This window comes from Branchiostoma belcheri, unplaced genomic scaffold (assembly GCF_001625305.1).
Source record: "Branchiostoma belcheri isolate BF01 breed outbred unplaced genomic scaffold, Haploidv18h27 scaffold27, whole genome shotgun sequence".
Lineage (NCBI taxonomy): Eukaryota > Metazoa > Chordata > Leptocardii > Amphioxiformes > Branchiostomatidae > Branchiostoma > Branchiostoma belcheri.
The window spans coordinates 1,672,508-1,686,905 of NW_017803876.1; the positions used below are offsets into that span (position 1 = coordinate 1,672,508).

General features: G+C 42.6%; 1 protein-coding gene across 4 annotated transcripts in view; it reads right to left on the minus strand.

The window, feature by feature from the left end:
• LOC109472307 (uncharacterized protein C15orf41 homolog) overlaps positions 1–14,398 on the minus strand; it is a 55,973-nt gene that overhangs the window by 37,964 nt on the left and 3,611 nt on the right. For all 4 annotated transcript variants that reach the window (XM_019771988.1, XM_019771992.1, XM_019771991.1 and 1 more), the window contains 6 exons: positions 12,857–12,917; positions 11,107–11,185; positions 5,884–5,963; positions 3,961–4,010; positions 1,649–1,716; positions 32–97 (listed from right to left, as the gene is read on the minus strand). In XM_019771988.1, the coding sequence (XP_019627547.1) occupies positions 32–97; positions 1,649–1,716; positions 3,961–4,010; positions 5,884–5,963; positions 11,107–11,185; positions 12,857–12,917 (404 nt within the window). The remainder of the gene's footprint in view (positions 1–31; positions 98–1,648; positions 1,717–3,960; positions 4,011–5,883; positions 5,964–11,106; positions 11,186–12,856; positions 12,918–14,398) is intronic.

Genomic DNA, 14,398 nt, shown 5'->3' on the forward strand with positions numbered 1-14,398 from the left:
TACATCACGCGCGTCGCGCCGTCAGGCTTACCTATAGGCACCTCCAGCTTGAAGTCGGGGGTCTTGTCGTAGCCCTTGGCTCGCATCACGTCTTCACCTGGAGCGGAGAATGACTCCATGCATCACCGGGGTCTGACAATATCTCTCCCTATCAGCTAATGGGGAAAGTGTCGTTAAGAATTTCTGACAGTCGTCCTGATAAAGTTTTCTCCTCCGACTGAGAGAAAAGTTAAGTCGGGAAAGTTTTCTTTGGTGCATAAAATATCAATAGTACGGTTATATGATGTTTTTGTTTTACATTTTTCCTTCTGTCTAAACCTGTAACCAAATACAGATTTGGCACCAAAAGACCAGAAAACTGTGAAAATTTTCTTTGGTGCATAAAATATCAATAATACGGTTATATGATGGGATTTTTAAACCCTCTTCTTGCTCATAACCAATACAGATTTGGTGCCAAAAGTAAGAAAACAGCAAAAATTTCCTTGGTGCATATCATATCAATAATATGGTGACAAGTTTCTTTTTTTTAAACTTTCTCCCTGCTGCCTAACCCTGTAACCAACACAGATTTGGTACCAAATGGCTACCTCAGCAGGCTAAAGGTTAAGCAACCTGTCAGCTGACGAAATCATGAACTCCAACTGCCATTGAAATGGTGCTTTAAAAAGACATCTGGACCATTAAACTTTTAACCAGCACAACTTTTCGCCAGCACATATTTTACAACAGGAACAGATGTGCATACCGATTGAAGTGCAAAATTCTGTGAATTCCACCACACCGAAATGTTGTTGCCAAATGTAACTGGAGGCCAGGATATATTTTCCTGGTCCAATTTCTAACATTCTTGTCCAGGGGGTAGCAATATTCTGGTAAATTTTTGGCTGTTGCTCAATTGGTATGCATTGCACTGTCATCTGTGAAATACAATTTGCAGAAGAAAGGTGAGATATATCATGGCAGCCTTGTCTTTACATCTGACATACCATAACCAAATTCAATAGGAACGCCTAAAATGACACATTACCCTAAACTTACTCGAGAAAGCTTTTGTTATCCCTGTAGTCTTGCTATAGCCAAATAGTTGCACATTTTGTATAACTGACTTCCTATCAATTACATTAAATTGAAATGGCTTAGGTACACCTTATGGAAAATGCAAGCTCTCGTCTGTATCAGCTGAGTATTGTTAATGGAATTTGATGCACAGATGACATGTAAGAAAATGGAAAACTTTCCACCGCCCCTGCTGGTGTTATCCCATTGTGCTTTATAAACTTAATAGTTTTTTTTTCTTTCCTAGTTTACTAATGCAACATTGGTCCCAAAAGTGTACTAATGCAACATTGGTCTCAAATGTCAGGAAAAGCACAGGTGGGTACTCTATATCTTGTCAACACACTGTCTGAATTTTGAGGAAGTTGAGTTGAACTTCTACAGCTTTTTTTTAAAACTCTTCATTCAACAACAGAAATAAACAAAGACAACATGTAACATTAGAGTACACTAAATTACATATTATCTATATTTGATAGTTCTTCTGTAGATGTACAGTTTGTGAGGAAGTTGAGTTCTTCTACTGTTTGTAAGGAACTTGAGTTGAACCTCTACAGTTCTAGAGGAGCACAATCTGTGAGGAGCTCACCTATAAAGGCGATGCCCTTGTCTTCCAGAATCCTCTTCAACTTGTTCTCGTACTCAAACCCTACAGAGCTGGAGGCACAGGTCAAGGCGGGTGACACGGTAAAGAGTATGGTAATGAGGGTTCTCTTCAGCCTGGAACCATCCTGGTTTATCTTTAACCGCTGGACGGAGCGCTACCTCACTTGGTTGGTGACCTATGGAGAGGCCTGCACCAGAGATAGATGGTGGGGCTCAGCGGGTGCTTACCTGCTTACATGCTGTACAACAGGGACAACAACGTGTCAGACGGTTTATCAGACGGGCTCAGCAGATTCAGACGTGATAGCACACCTGGCTATATGTCATGCCGCTACAACAAAACTTACCTTCAAACTTTGGAATAAATGAATGGACTTAATTGCTCAACAGTTGTATAGGGTACAATTATACTAGTCTAAATTGAGCAGCGCTCAGAAGAGCAGATTCTCCTTCACAAAATGCCAATTCCTTGTTCAATATGATCAAGGGGGTTAAAAATCCATATTTGATATGGTTCTGTTTTCCAGTTACAGTACATGTAGTTCAAATTGTCCTCAATTGTTTTCCCAAATTATTGAATACTGTCAATTTATTCACTCTTGCAATGGTTTGTTTTGGTGTAGAAGAGAACTAGAAAATGAGGTTTTCACTGCACCCTATTATGTAGTGCAGTAGCAATTGGAAACACATAATTGCGGTGTGGTGAATTTGCAGTGTAGAGGTCACCACAAAAACTGGGAAAATAAAACCACAGCGAAAGTTTCAAGATTTACAACTATACTTTCCTTTTCAACAGTGTCTTCAGTTCAGTGTCTTCAATGACTTCAATTTTTCAGCTTGACATTTCCTGCCATCCTACTAGAAGTATTGCTGATGTTTTCTGACAGTCTAATGCTTAAACAACCATATAAAATGGTGTATGCAAGTGGGTGCCACAGTACAGTGGACTAGCCACCCGCGGCTGATCCACAAAGGGAATCAAAAAGAACCTCGTCTCTTCCAAAGTGCTTGTCTCCTCTTCCATTCAAACCTTGAGGAATGCACCGGATCTGTTTTGCAAAGTGGCATTTCCTACCTCTTTATATGTGACACTTTACAACCATATCGCACATTCTGGGCTCGCCAGGTAAAGCCTGCCCAAGTAATAGCCACATCCCTGACTGTCCCTTGCCATTGCTAATGGGTTATGGGAATCCTGCCCTAGAAAAGGTCAGGAATTGTATGTTTCAATGGGGTCAGGTTCAACACCTCGTCCCTGGTGAGTAAAATCCCCAACTCGTTTCGGAGCAGCCCTAAATCTGTCACATCACTCACGGCGAGCGGCCCGCCCATGCAGACTCCTCCGAGGGTGGCGCAGATGGAGGCAGAGGTCGCCGTAACCGGGCTTAGCCGCGCGGGGCAGCGCCTGATGACGCCGCATCAGAGCCCGCCTTATCGAAGATGCCACATTTCTACCCGCGTTCCCAACCTACCCGGAGCATCGTCGTGTCAATTCCACTCGCCGAGCACATCCGCGCCGAGCTATCTGTCCGACCCCGCCGTACGCCGTTACACACCGGAGCATCCGGTCCCCCAATATCTGAGGATTGCAGGCAAATCCCTGCAAGGCATGGCCAACGTAATTGTCCCTACAAAATTTGTAACACCTGATAAGAGGGTGGTTTTTGTAAGGGGGGATTGAGAGGGACACCAAGTTGTCTGGCTTGGTAAGCAGGGGGACAGTAGTGTTACGCCTCCCTTATCAGGTTTGCCATGGAACCTGGAGAATAGGGCTGGGTTGTGGGGGGATGATAGCACCGCTATCTTTAACTTTGGTGACTCAAAATGTTATTCTAATGGAGTATGTGAGCTGAATTCAGCTTTTTCACGCACCATTTGTGTTGGAAAAGTACTTGGGGAGGACATGTTGGATTTAGATGTCTAGTCTTGGCATCAAATGCTTCTAAGAACTGAGACAGTGCTGCTTTACTTTAATTACCAGTGCTTGTTTCGTAGCTTCCTTTCCTCTATCTACACGAAACTAATTAATTACAGTCTGCTAAATAAGTTACGGTGAGAGCGAAAATGGGATGAAACTTCTGCCATTTCCCATCTTAAATTTGTTGTTTCATTATAGCCATTAACATCTTATACATTTTTTGTCTTTGTCAGGGGACTAAGCTACAAACTGAGAACTTGCCCCAGGGAAAAGGTGTCACAACAAAATACTGTATCATAGGAAATGTGTTTGTCTGGGACAACATCTATATCTACAGTGGATAAGTTGGAGCCTGCACATTACTGTGAAAAGGATACTGCCGTATGCTGTCCACCACAGGCCCATACACACAGTCATTCAGGATACACTGCAACAAAAGATAAAGGGAACACAATAATGACAAATTTAAGTACAATGATGGAGGCAACAAAATACCTTCTTGGCATATTGAATCTTTCTTGGTAAAATGATAATTTCAAACGAATCAGAATAAAGAAACATTCACACAAATGAACCAAAATAATGTTCATAATGTGTCATAAATCTAACTGAATAGTTTTAATAGCAGTGAAGCTCCCAAATGACCATTTCTCTTCCAATATTCTCATTAGACACTGACCTTATAACACAGACCTGTTGGGTCTACTGTGCCTCAGTTAAAAGCCGTAACATTACCTAACATGGTATATACCTAACATGGTATATACCTAACATGATATTTCCTGTTCTAACAGAACTCTACATAATGACAGGGACATATTTGTCCCTGCCAGCTGACCAAGCCAAGTCTACATGTCCCCTTCTCGCAGCACATGAAGATTACATTATTATTTATTACCTTGCATTAAACCCCAGTAGGCAACGTCACAGCACACCCAGTGATCACTAATATGTTTTCCCACTGGGGTGAAGATCAAAGGTGCCATCATAATACAATCACTTTCCATTTAGAAAACACCTTGTCAGGTGCGTGTCTCAAAAACCTACGTTAAGCTGAGAAAGGTATGTGATATATAAATCAGTACTGTACAGGTAAGGACCACCTACTGTAGGTTATAGCTACACTTTACCTAACCATACAGCAGAACACAGCACTTGTGACTGGTTTGTGATGAATCGTTTCCCCACCTGGCTTTACGGGCAAGCTAAACTAACGTCTTAAGCAGCTTACCTTTACTTTGGGGGAGGATTCATTCATACTTCATCATTTCATACGGGGCGGTCTCCACGCACTATCACTGACGGAGATCTCATCTTTATTTTTTGCCCAACCTCGGCGAGCGAGCTCCATCTGTCTTGCACTCGCACCAGGAAAATTTCCCGCCAGCTTAGCACGACGGCGGGACCTTCCCTGTGATATTTCTTGGTCTGTCCCCCCAATTTCAGCCTGTGAGGATGAAGAGCTGGAAGCTGACAAAATAATCCACCCAGTGGCAATAAGTGCCAGGCAGGGTGACAGCAGCCCTCCATCACTGTCCCCCACCATCCCCATAAAGGTCACACTAACTTAATACAGGACCTCACACTCCATATATATGTCCTACCAAACCTCTCTACCTGGGACTAGAGTAATTAGGATGGTCAGAGGCTGGTTGGTACAGACCTGGGTGGCCCTTTACCTTCTTAAATAACCTGCTGAAGACTGTTAGTCTTATCCTCTTATTAGATCTCAGGAAGTCTGTTGCTTTGCAAATCCCCAGAAGACCGTATGCTGTATGGTATGTACCTAATAGTATGTCCAGGGTATAACCTGGATTATGGGTCGTAGTAGCACATGGAGGATTTAACATTGCCTCCCAGGTTCTGTCCTTTTTCACCTGACTTGGATATGAAGAAGTTTCACATAATTCTTGCATACAAAACTGTCATGATGAGTCCTTTTCCTGGCAAATTTCACTCACTCGCCCACTCACTCATCATACAATTAAAAGTAACAACACAGTTCAAAAGGGACAAATGACCTGAGAAAGAGTTTCACCCAAGGCCAGGTGAGTTGTGTAAGATGTTTGCTTGCTCATCTGTTCTGTAACTTGTGTGAAGCCAGATGAGTTATTCCTAACCTGTTGGAATGTCTCACCTGTTGTGTAAGACCAGGTGAGTTGTGTGAGACATTTGCTCACCTGTTGGAATGCCTCACCTGTTGTGTAAGGCCAGGTGAGTTGTCTGAGACATTCCCTCACCTGTTGGAATGTCTCACCTGTTGTGTAAGACCAGATGAGTTGTGTGAGACATTTGCTCACCTGTTGTACTTCGTTAGCGAGGACAGGATCCGGGATCTGGCAGGGATCCTTCAGCAGCTGGTTCACGTAGGATCTTGCAGCTGGAGGAACATGGGGAGGGAGACAAGTTAGCCTGGGTGCCAGACCCATCACACACTAGGCTCAAAGTTATCCAGTGTGCGGAAAACTGCGGCCTAGTGTGCTATGGGTCTGGCACCCAGGCTAGCAACAAGTATACGACTTGGAGTCAGACAAAAAAAGCCTTGTAAGAAACCATCCAGGATTGTCAATAATATTTGTATTTATCACTTCATGGCTAATATCATCATCCAGGATTGTCAAAGCTATTTGTGTTTATCACTTCATGGCTAATATCATCAATCTATCTCTGTACAGTCTAATTTAGTGATGCTGCCTTTTTTTCTGCTGCGTATTAAAGTAAAACTTACAACAAAGATTAGCTTCTAACAATAAAACCTACACAAAAATTAGCTTCTTATGTACACCATATTGATAAGAGATTTCCCAAGGGACATATGATCATGCTTCTGTGAGATTCACTATTCTATGGATTTTACTGTCCTTTCAATATATATCCTCGTATTAGAGGTTGCATGTGTAAAACAATATTGAGAATGATGGCCAATAACTCTCCTGATATAACTTATATTTCAATACAGGTTCCCCGCCACAATATTTTACGAAGTGTTTTCCAAAGCAGTAACACAGCTAGTAAAACTGATTTATTCTATCAGCAAAAACCACATTAGACAATGTAATCAAAACAGCTGTGTAACAAGGCCCAAACCCTACTAAATCTCCGGGGCCGAGTTTTCCCTGTGTTGTGGTCTTCTCATGCCCAGACTAAGTGCAGGACAGAATGAATGTTGTCTACATCAGGGCAGGTAATTCCCAATAACATCCCTGCAACTTAAGTTCCTTCTTTTATTTATGACCGGCCTTTCACGGAGACTCTGATGACCGCTGCATTTCTCGGGCCCTTTTGAGGGGAACTACGGGGCATGTAACGATAGTCGGCCCATACTCAAAAAGCCCACCAAAAAATTTCATAGCCGTAATGTGGGCAACAAATTGCCTCCCTCAAATCAAATCCTACAAGTACCAGAGGCTCGTGCCCATTTCCGGATGTAAAATATTGCAAAAATCATTTACATTGGGACTGGGTCATAAAGCTACATGTACCTTTGAGGTCAATTTGGCTTACATTTCATTATTGCTCAGGACGATCAGAACCATCCATCAGGCGCGGCTTTCTTAGATTGAGGCGGAGTATCAATACTGTAATCCACAGACGGCAATATACCCGGAATTACCAGGAGGAAACTGGCGGGCGGTCATCTTTCTCAATGTACCCGCCCGGGCAAATGCCTATACATGCGATCCCGGCGGAAACAAAAGAGCTTAAGTGTGGACTATGCGGGGTCCTATCGAGAGTAAAAACGATATGCGTTGCAAAGTTGTGAGGCAATAAATCAATACTGATGAGGCCAGGGAGACCTGACAGAGACAATAATGTGCAATGTAGAGTAATGGGTAAATGACAGGACGAAACCAAAATCGATACGAAATTAGCGGGGGATCCGCACCCCCCGAAACTTTATCTGTAGCGCCGGACACGAAACTGATGATCAGATATATTTCAGGCTGAATACAACAGACGAGGCCAATTGGCCTCATATGATAAATTTTTGCCATCGTCAGCAAATTGGGTTGGACAATTAGAAAGAGCCCAGTGTCAGACGTTCAATTTTTTCTGTCTGCGGGCCGGCTGACCAGGAGAAATCTGTATACATCACTACTCAACAAAAGCCCCGGTGAGGATGCAAAAAACTCGGAGGTACATGTACTACCGTGACACACGTACGTTTAAAAACCTGGTAGCTACTTGATTTTTACAGTTTTGTTAAAGATGATTAATCAAATTGGTGGTTAATGGGACTCATTAGGATGACATACGACCTGCCGGCTTCCATTTGTTACCAGCGAATCACCCGTCCTGTCACCTCGAATAAGCAACAGGTACAGCTGCAAAATGTGCTGCATCAATCCTACCAGCTTCTGAACAACTCAAATAGGAGTCCCTGTTTTGAGAAATAAAAATAAGATTTTTTCTAACAGCCTTCATGCTCTCTTACTTTCTGGTATCTCATACACAGCAGTGTGTTTCAAAATCTCGGCTATCATAATTCGCCATCATAACTAGCTACTTCAAAGGCGATTTTTTATTTATTTCTAGAAACACTGAAAATAAAGCATGAATACATCAAACTCCTCGTACACAGGTGTGTTTCCAAATTCCTGCTGCCATCATAAATTGCCATCATAACCAGCTAGATCACTAATCAAAGAGGAATTTTTATTCCTGAAAAACACTTATGTTTTTCTAACTGCCTTCATGCTTTATTTTCAATCTATGTTGTGACAAGCATCTCGCGCACAGGTGTGTTTCAAAATCTCTGCTGCCATCGTAAATTGTGATCATGACCAGGTCTCTACCTTGCTCAGTACCGCAGCTATGATCTGATGGAAGTGTATGTGCGCCATACATTCCCTACAACTGACCGCCGCGTTGGGACGGAACTCTCAACTTTCCGCTAACCCCAAGAAAAGGACAAGGCAAAGAAGAGAGCGAGCAAACATCGATCCAATCCCCCTTCCTGATCCTTTCATATGCACTTTCCAATTTCTATGGGAACAAGTGCAGCTCAACTCCAATGGCCCCAGCACTTTCTGCAATCAGCTTGCTTGGAATCTTTGCTTTTCGGATCATTGACTCTGACCAACAAATTACCAAGATCTTAGGGAATGGGGCCTATCTGCATTAGTCCATATAATTCCAATTTACCCTAATGACTTAAGAACTGATGAGGTTGGGGCCTGCGTTCCCTGTTTGGGCGAATCCAGGGACCAGATAATGATCGCGGCCTGCCATTGTTGGGGATACCCATTAAATCACCCGCCTTAATAATGTGGGATCGCGAGGAATAGAAAGTTAATGCATGACCCTCATTACGGTCTGCGGCGATAATGATTCTCCGGCCTGTGATGAGCCGAGGGGGCCCTCCCCGCAGTTTAATCATTGTTTGTGGGCAAAAGTGTCCAGTTCTGGGCCGGGAATCCGGCCAGGCTCCCCACCTCGGTGATGGTGATGATAAGCCGGGCTAAGTGAAGCTAAGTGATATCTGCTCATTACCGCTAAATTCTGCGGCTAAACCGGGGAGCTGAGCAGGCCGCGCAGGCCGGCACTCGGGCCAAATCAGTCTGAGGGCCGGAATTGGAAATACTCGGAATTTCGGGTAATTTGCCTTTCGATTTTCAGAACCTCACTGATTAGCAGAAAACTCCTTGGCTGCTAAGAGCCCATCGACCCCCGTGTGAGATAGTTGATTTTCAAAAGAGATAGACCTTCCCGGTTTAACCTCTGCACCAGACTGGAGGAGAGCCAGCAACTCCCAACTTCTGGTTGATAATCCATCATTAGCTGATGTACTACAGAGGAGACAGACAACTAAAGGACATGGGAGAGAGAAAATGTCCAAAGTTGGTGTCCCGTATTGTGTACTCCACAGAGAAGACGTGCAGCCAAGGTCTCCCTGCTGACCTCGCCACCTACATATATGGTCAATACAGCACTATTCTGGGATATCCACCATTAGGTGAGATGGCCATTGTGCCGGGGTATAAAAGATAATGACCTGCACTCTCCACTTTAATCTGGAAGCCACAAAATTCCTTCTCCATAACAAAGGTGGCCGGCCCGGCTTCGGCCGCACAAATCCGTTCTTAGGAGTGCCAATTTTGCCTGGAGGGCAGACGGGAAACTATTCTGGACAATTGAAGAGCAGGGCGGCTTGATCGTTGTTCTACCCCATTAACAGAAGGCAATGGCTTTGACCCGGGGTCTATTGAATTTCATTTACCCCCAGTATTAGTGATCGTGGTCATCTGAAGGAAGGACTTCCCTCGGAATAGAGGGGAAGAGGATTGGTACATAAATCAGCGGGGGAAGATTAAAACGGCCCCAGGAAATTGTGTGTTGGGGGCATTAAATGCAGTTCTGCATGGAGGATGACACTGTTTGATGGTGTGGGAAATGGCAGGCTCCGCCGTCTGCAGTCGTTTTTTCCCCGACAGAGGCAGAAATTCTGGTGACATCGGGGCAGGGTGTGTGATGGGCCACATTACCAGCACGGCCAGAAACGGCTCCAACTTATGCCCGTGTCATACCTGGCTCCAAAATAATTCAGTGTTTTAAACACTTCTTGTCCACAGATAAACGATCACAGCAACACCTTGCACCATCCTAGCAACAGAAAGCAAGTAAGACCAGCAACAGAAAGCAAGGAAGACCAGCAACAGAAAGCAAGGAAGACCAGCAACTTAGTCCAGTCTTTTTCTACTGGGCACTATTTTTGTGTGCTTTTTCCAGGCTTAGTCATGGACACTGTAAAATTATGAACCGAAATTCTGGAAAATTATTATATTGTGTTCTTGTCTTCAATGCAACTTTCACATAATATACGTCAAGGTAAAATACACTGATCAGTAAGAAATTATATTTCCTACAACTGGACTTTTATCTGCCATGACAAAAGAGTAAAACACAGATACAAAGGAAAGTGTATGACATTGCATCAACCAAGGGAGATGAAAAGTATTGTCATGATTTGAAAGTTAGAAAATAAATATTCTGCTAAATGTTTCCAAAATAAATTAAAATCCATCCGTGTACTAACCTTTTCTTCATAGCTGTTACCAGTAGTGATCAAAAGAGAAGTGATTTATCTATATATGTGCCATAAAGGGTCCCAACTGCCCCTACAGTGAATACTTTTACTGTCAGTATTCTCAGTGACATGAGGTGATTTGCTTATACAAAAGAGACCCCTAGCAACATGTATCATAACCGCATCACCTTCAGCAAAACAAAAACACAGGATCCTGACAGACCTATTTCATCTTTACTCTTCTTGAGATTTCTTGCTCTTTGTATTAAAATTTTCTCTTTGTGATCAAACATCAACACAATAATGCCCACATTTGCAAATGTTGAAAGGAACAAACAGTTCAACAATATAACAGCCCCACGGACCTAAATTCTTAGGGCTGTTCAAAATACCAACCTCAGAAGGAGAGGTTGGTATTTTGCTAAGTAAGGAATGGACCAGGAAAAATCGTACAAAACGAAAGCAAACAAACCCGAAGGATAGAGGTTGAACTTACGTGGTTCAGACTCAGCAGCTTGCAGTGCTAGATGTCGCTCCAGGATGATCTTGGCGAGCAGGGAGGGAGCCAGGTCAACCTGCAGCAGTATACAATATCTCAGTCAATAAGACCATCAGCAACTGCAGAATAGAAAAACTTGGTAACTGATGATGATGGTAGTGGTACAGAAGAGGTGTAAAAGAAACAGTGACAGATTGAGGTGATATTTGTTACCAGGAAGATCTTAGCCCAAATCAACATATAGGTTGAAATGACAAATGTAATTTGGATTGGTATCAAAATCAAATTAATTATAGATTATTTGTTGCGCTGGAACAAGCAAATGAGCAGCAGTAGGTATCTACAAAACTTGGATGTTCCTTCAACCACATCAGAGAATGTTTACTGAGATGGACTTTTAAGTTAGACAGAAGCCAAGCTGAGTTGACTCTCCACATGAAACCAAAGCTCCTGGCTTCTCAACCCTTTTAAAACTGCTCCTACAACAAACAACATTGCTTTCTTGCAGACATGGTTTGCCAAAAAATAGCCTTTCCTCAAACTTTCCTACATCAGTATACGCAAATCCGTGTACCATTGTTGCGGAATTGCGGCGTACTAAGTATGCTGACGAGAGTTTTTTCCCAATCAGCGCAGCACGATCACCAGCATCGGTGCCAAGAAAAATCGCTACCAAGAAGGGGCAATACCGAAGATGTATGGCTACTTCCTCTTGTGCTTTCTTTGGCAATGCATATTGATGAGTGTAACGCAAAGTTGTTCCTTTGGCCTACAATAAAATGCTGAATCTAAGGGCTTCTCATTCATCACAAAGCAAACTTGTGGCATGTAGGCACTGCCTGGGACAGCTGATAGATGTGCCATGAAAAAGTTTTGCTTGGCTTGACAATAAAGTAAATGTCTCCCAGGGATCCCCTGTCTTCCTACCAAATTGTTCCATATTTCAGCGGTGGGGCAAATTTTGACAAATAGAAGCAGTGACAGGCGAGGCCATGGAAGCTGCAGAAAGTTGCGGGGCTGCCCTGTAAAATGAATGACTTGCCACTGACAACAGAATGTCAGATTCAAATGCCAGGTCAGAGCATGGCCTTGCACCATCTATCAACCTGTCACCGGGATCCACACTAACAAGCTTTAATTCAAACAAGGAAGTCGGCCCATAATTTTCCGAACAAACCATTTTTCATGCACGACATCCATTACTGGTACATGCTTAATGGCGACAAAAGCGCCGAGCAATCAGCAAACATTTACATTGAAACAAATGCGCTGTATAACAATGAGCCTGCCCCTGCACATTCATGTTTATAGAGGACCACCAAATGCCACATTTGTCAAACCTGACATCATAGATCTTTTCATTTTCCTCAGGTTCTTCATCAAACTGTCAAATATCACGGTGCTGCAGTTCTCAACCCAGCTGATAGGTGATGCTGATGGATAGATACCGGGCACATGTACTATCACTCAAACCATCTGTGTTATATATTACATGTACTTCAGCTATTCAACTACTGCTACCCATACTGACAGCTTTGTTTCATTTCTTTGTAAACATCTAAGATCAACACACGGGTACACACGTATGTAAACATGCATTTGAAACACTTTCTTGAGGTATTCAGCAGATCAGTCTGCATCTTAAATGCCTTTTATTAATTATTTCTAAGGATTTCCTGTTGTAAGCTGCAGGAACCCAAGAAGGTACAAATGTACCTCTTTGATGTATCTTACTGGTTTTTCTCACCTCTTTTGCTATTCTCAAGAGAACAGTGCCCATTGTGTCTGGTGAAATCCTTGCTTGATACCTGCAATGATATAAATAGGTTATGTCTCTTCTTTGTTTCTTTCATCCCTTATTACATGTATTATACTCCATTATAAAATGATCTGCATGACAACGTATCCTACCAAATACAATGCATTATGTTGTTGTGAGCGGGGCAAGAAATGCAGACTAAACGTCCACAGTGCCTGGAAAAGATTAGCAACTATTGCAATTGCAAAATACAGCATTTTACCATTCTTACGTTGTCACCCCTTGATTAGATATGTATGAGACAACCAGGTTTCTGCCCTTAGCTCCCTTTATATATAAAGGAATATGTATAAAGGAATATGTATATATATATATATATATATATCAAAGCAGAATATATATATATATCAAAGCAGAATGGTTTGACTTTGAATGTGCAGATAACAAAAGGGAAATGCTATTCACAGCATTTACAAACAAACATTATCACATACCCAGTAGGTAATTGTAAAAAATTACAAACAGGAGTTCATATCTAAAATGCAGACATCACAGAACCATGAATTACATATAAGGATATACAGTAGCATGATATTATGTAACTACAAGCATAATACACTTACTTGGTTAGCTGTGCTTCTGCAAAAGCCACCAACACATCACAGGTGGACAGACTTGCAACAATCTTGAAGAGCTGACACCAAACTTAAAGTCTACAGAGGACTTTCCCTTTTTATCTTTTATGGTCAAGACTAACTTATGTTCTTTGGCAAGTTTGGGCAAAATATGGCATGACCACATACTTCAGGTTTTTAACCCCTACTCTAAGGCCATGTTGATTTGATTATATGGATGACATCCGCGCGCGCATGAATTTTCGGGCGTTTCCAAAAAAAAAGTTTTCAACCATACTGTAAATCGTAAAAAACAGTTGCAAAATGAGCAAAAATACACCATAACTTACAAAAAAAATTAAAAACTATACCAATGTCGTAGAATGCCAAAATCAAACGATAAAAGACGAAATTGTAAAGAAATGAACTTGAAGACTAGATTATTCGCCAAACCATATTCTGTGCCATTTGCTCAACCCTCATAGAAATTGACCACGTAGATTTCATAATGAAAAGAACTTTTTTTTTGCAAAACTTTTTTTTTATTCGCACGCGCGCATCAGTTTTGGGGCTCCCGGAGGATGTCATCCATATAATCAAATCAACATGGCCTAATGATAAAAGCTTCTATCAGCAATGAATATGTCCCAGGTGAGCTGGCTGACAGTACAACTACAACTAGGACAACAATGATACAGGCCAGACCACATCCCTGAAGGAGGGTTAAGCCGCAGTGACGGCAGGTGAGGCTGGAGAAGGGACAGCCTGCTGGGTGCTCAGCAGGCCGAGGAAGGGACCGGCCAGGCAACATCACTGCCCAGGCTGACCACGGCACAGCAGGGGGTGTCACTCAGCAGGGAGAGGAGGGGACTACAGGTGAACCAACACAGCACCAGGACAGGACAACACAGCAGGC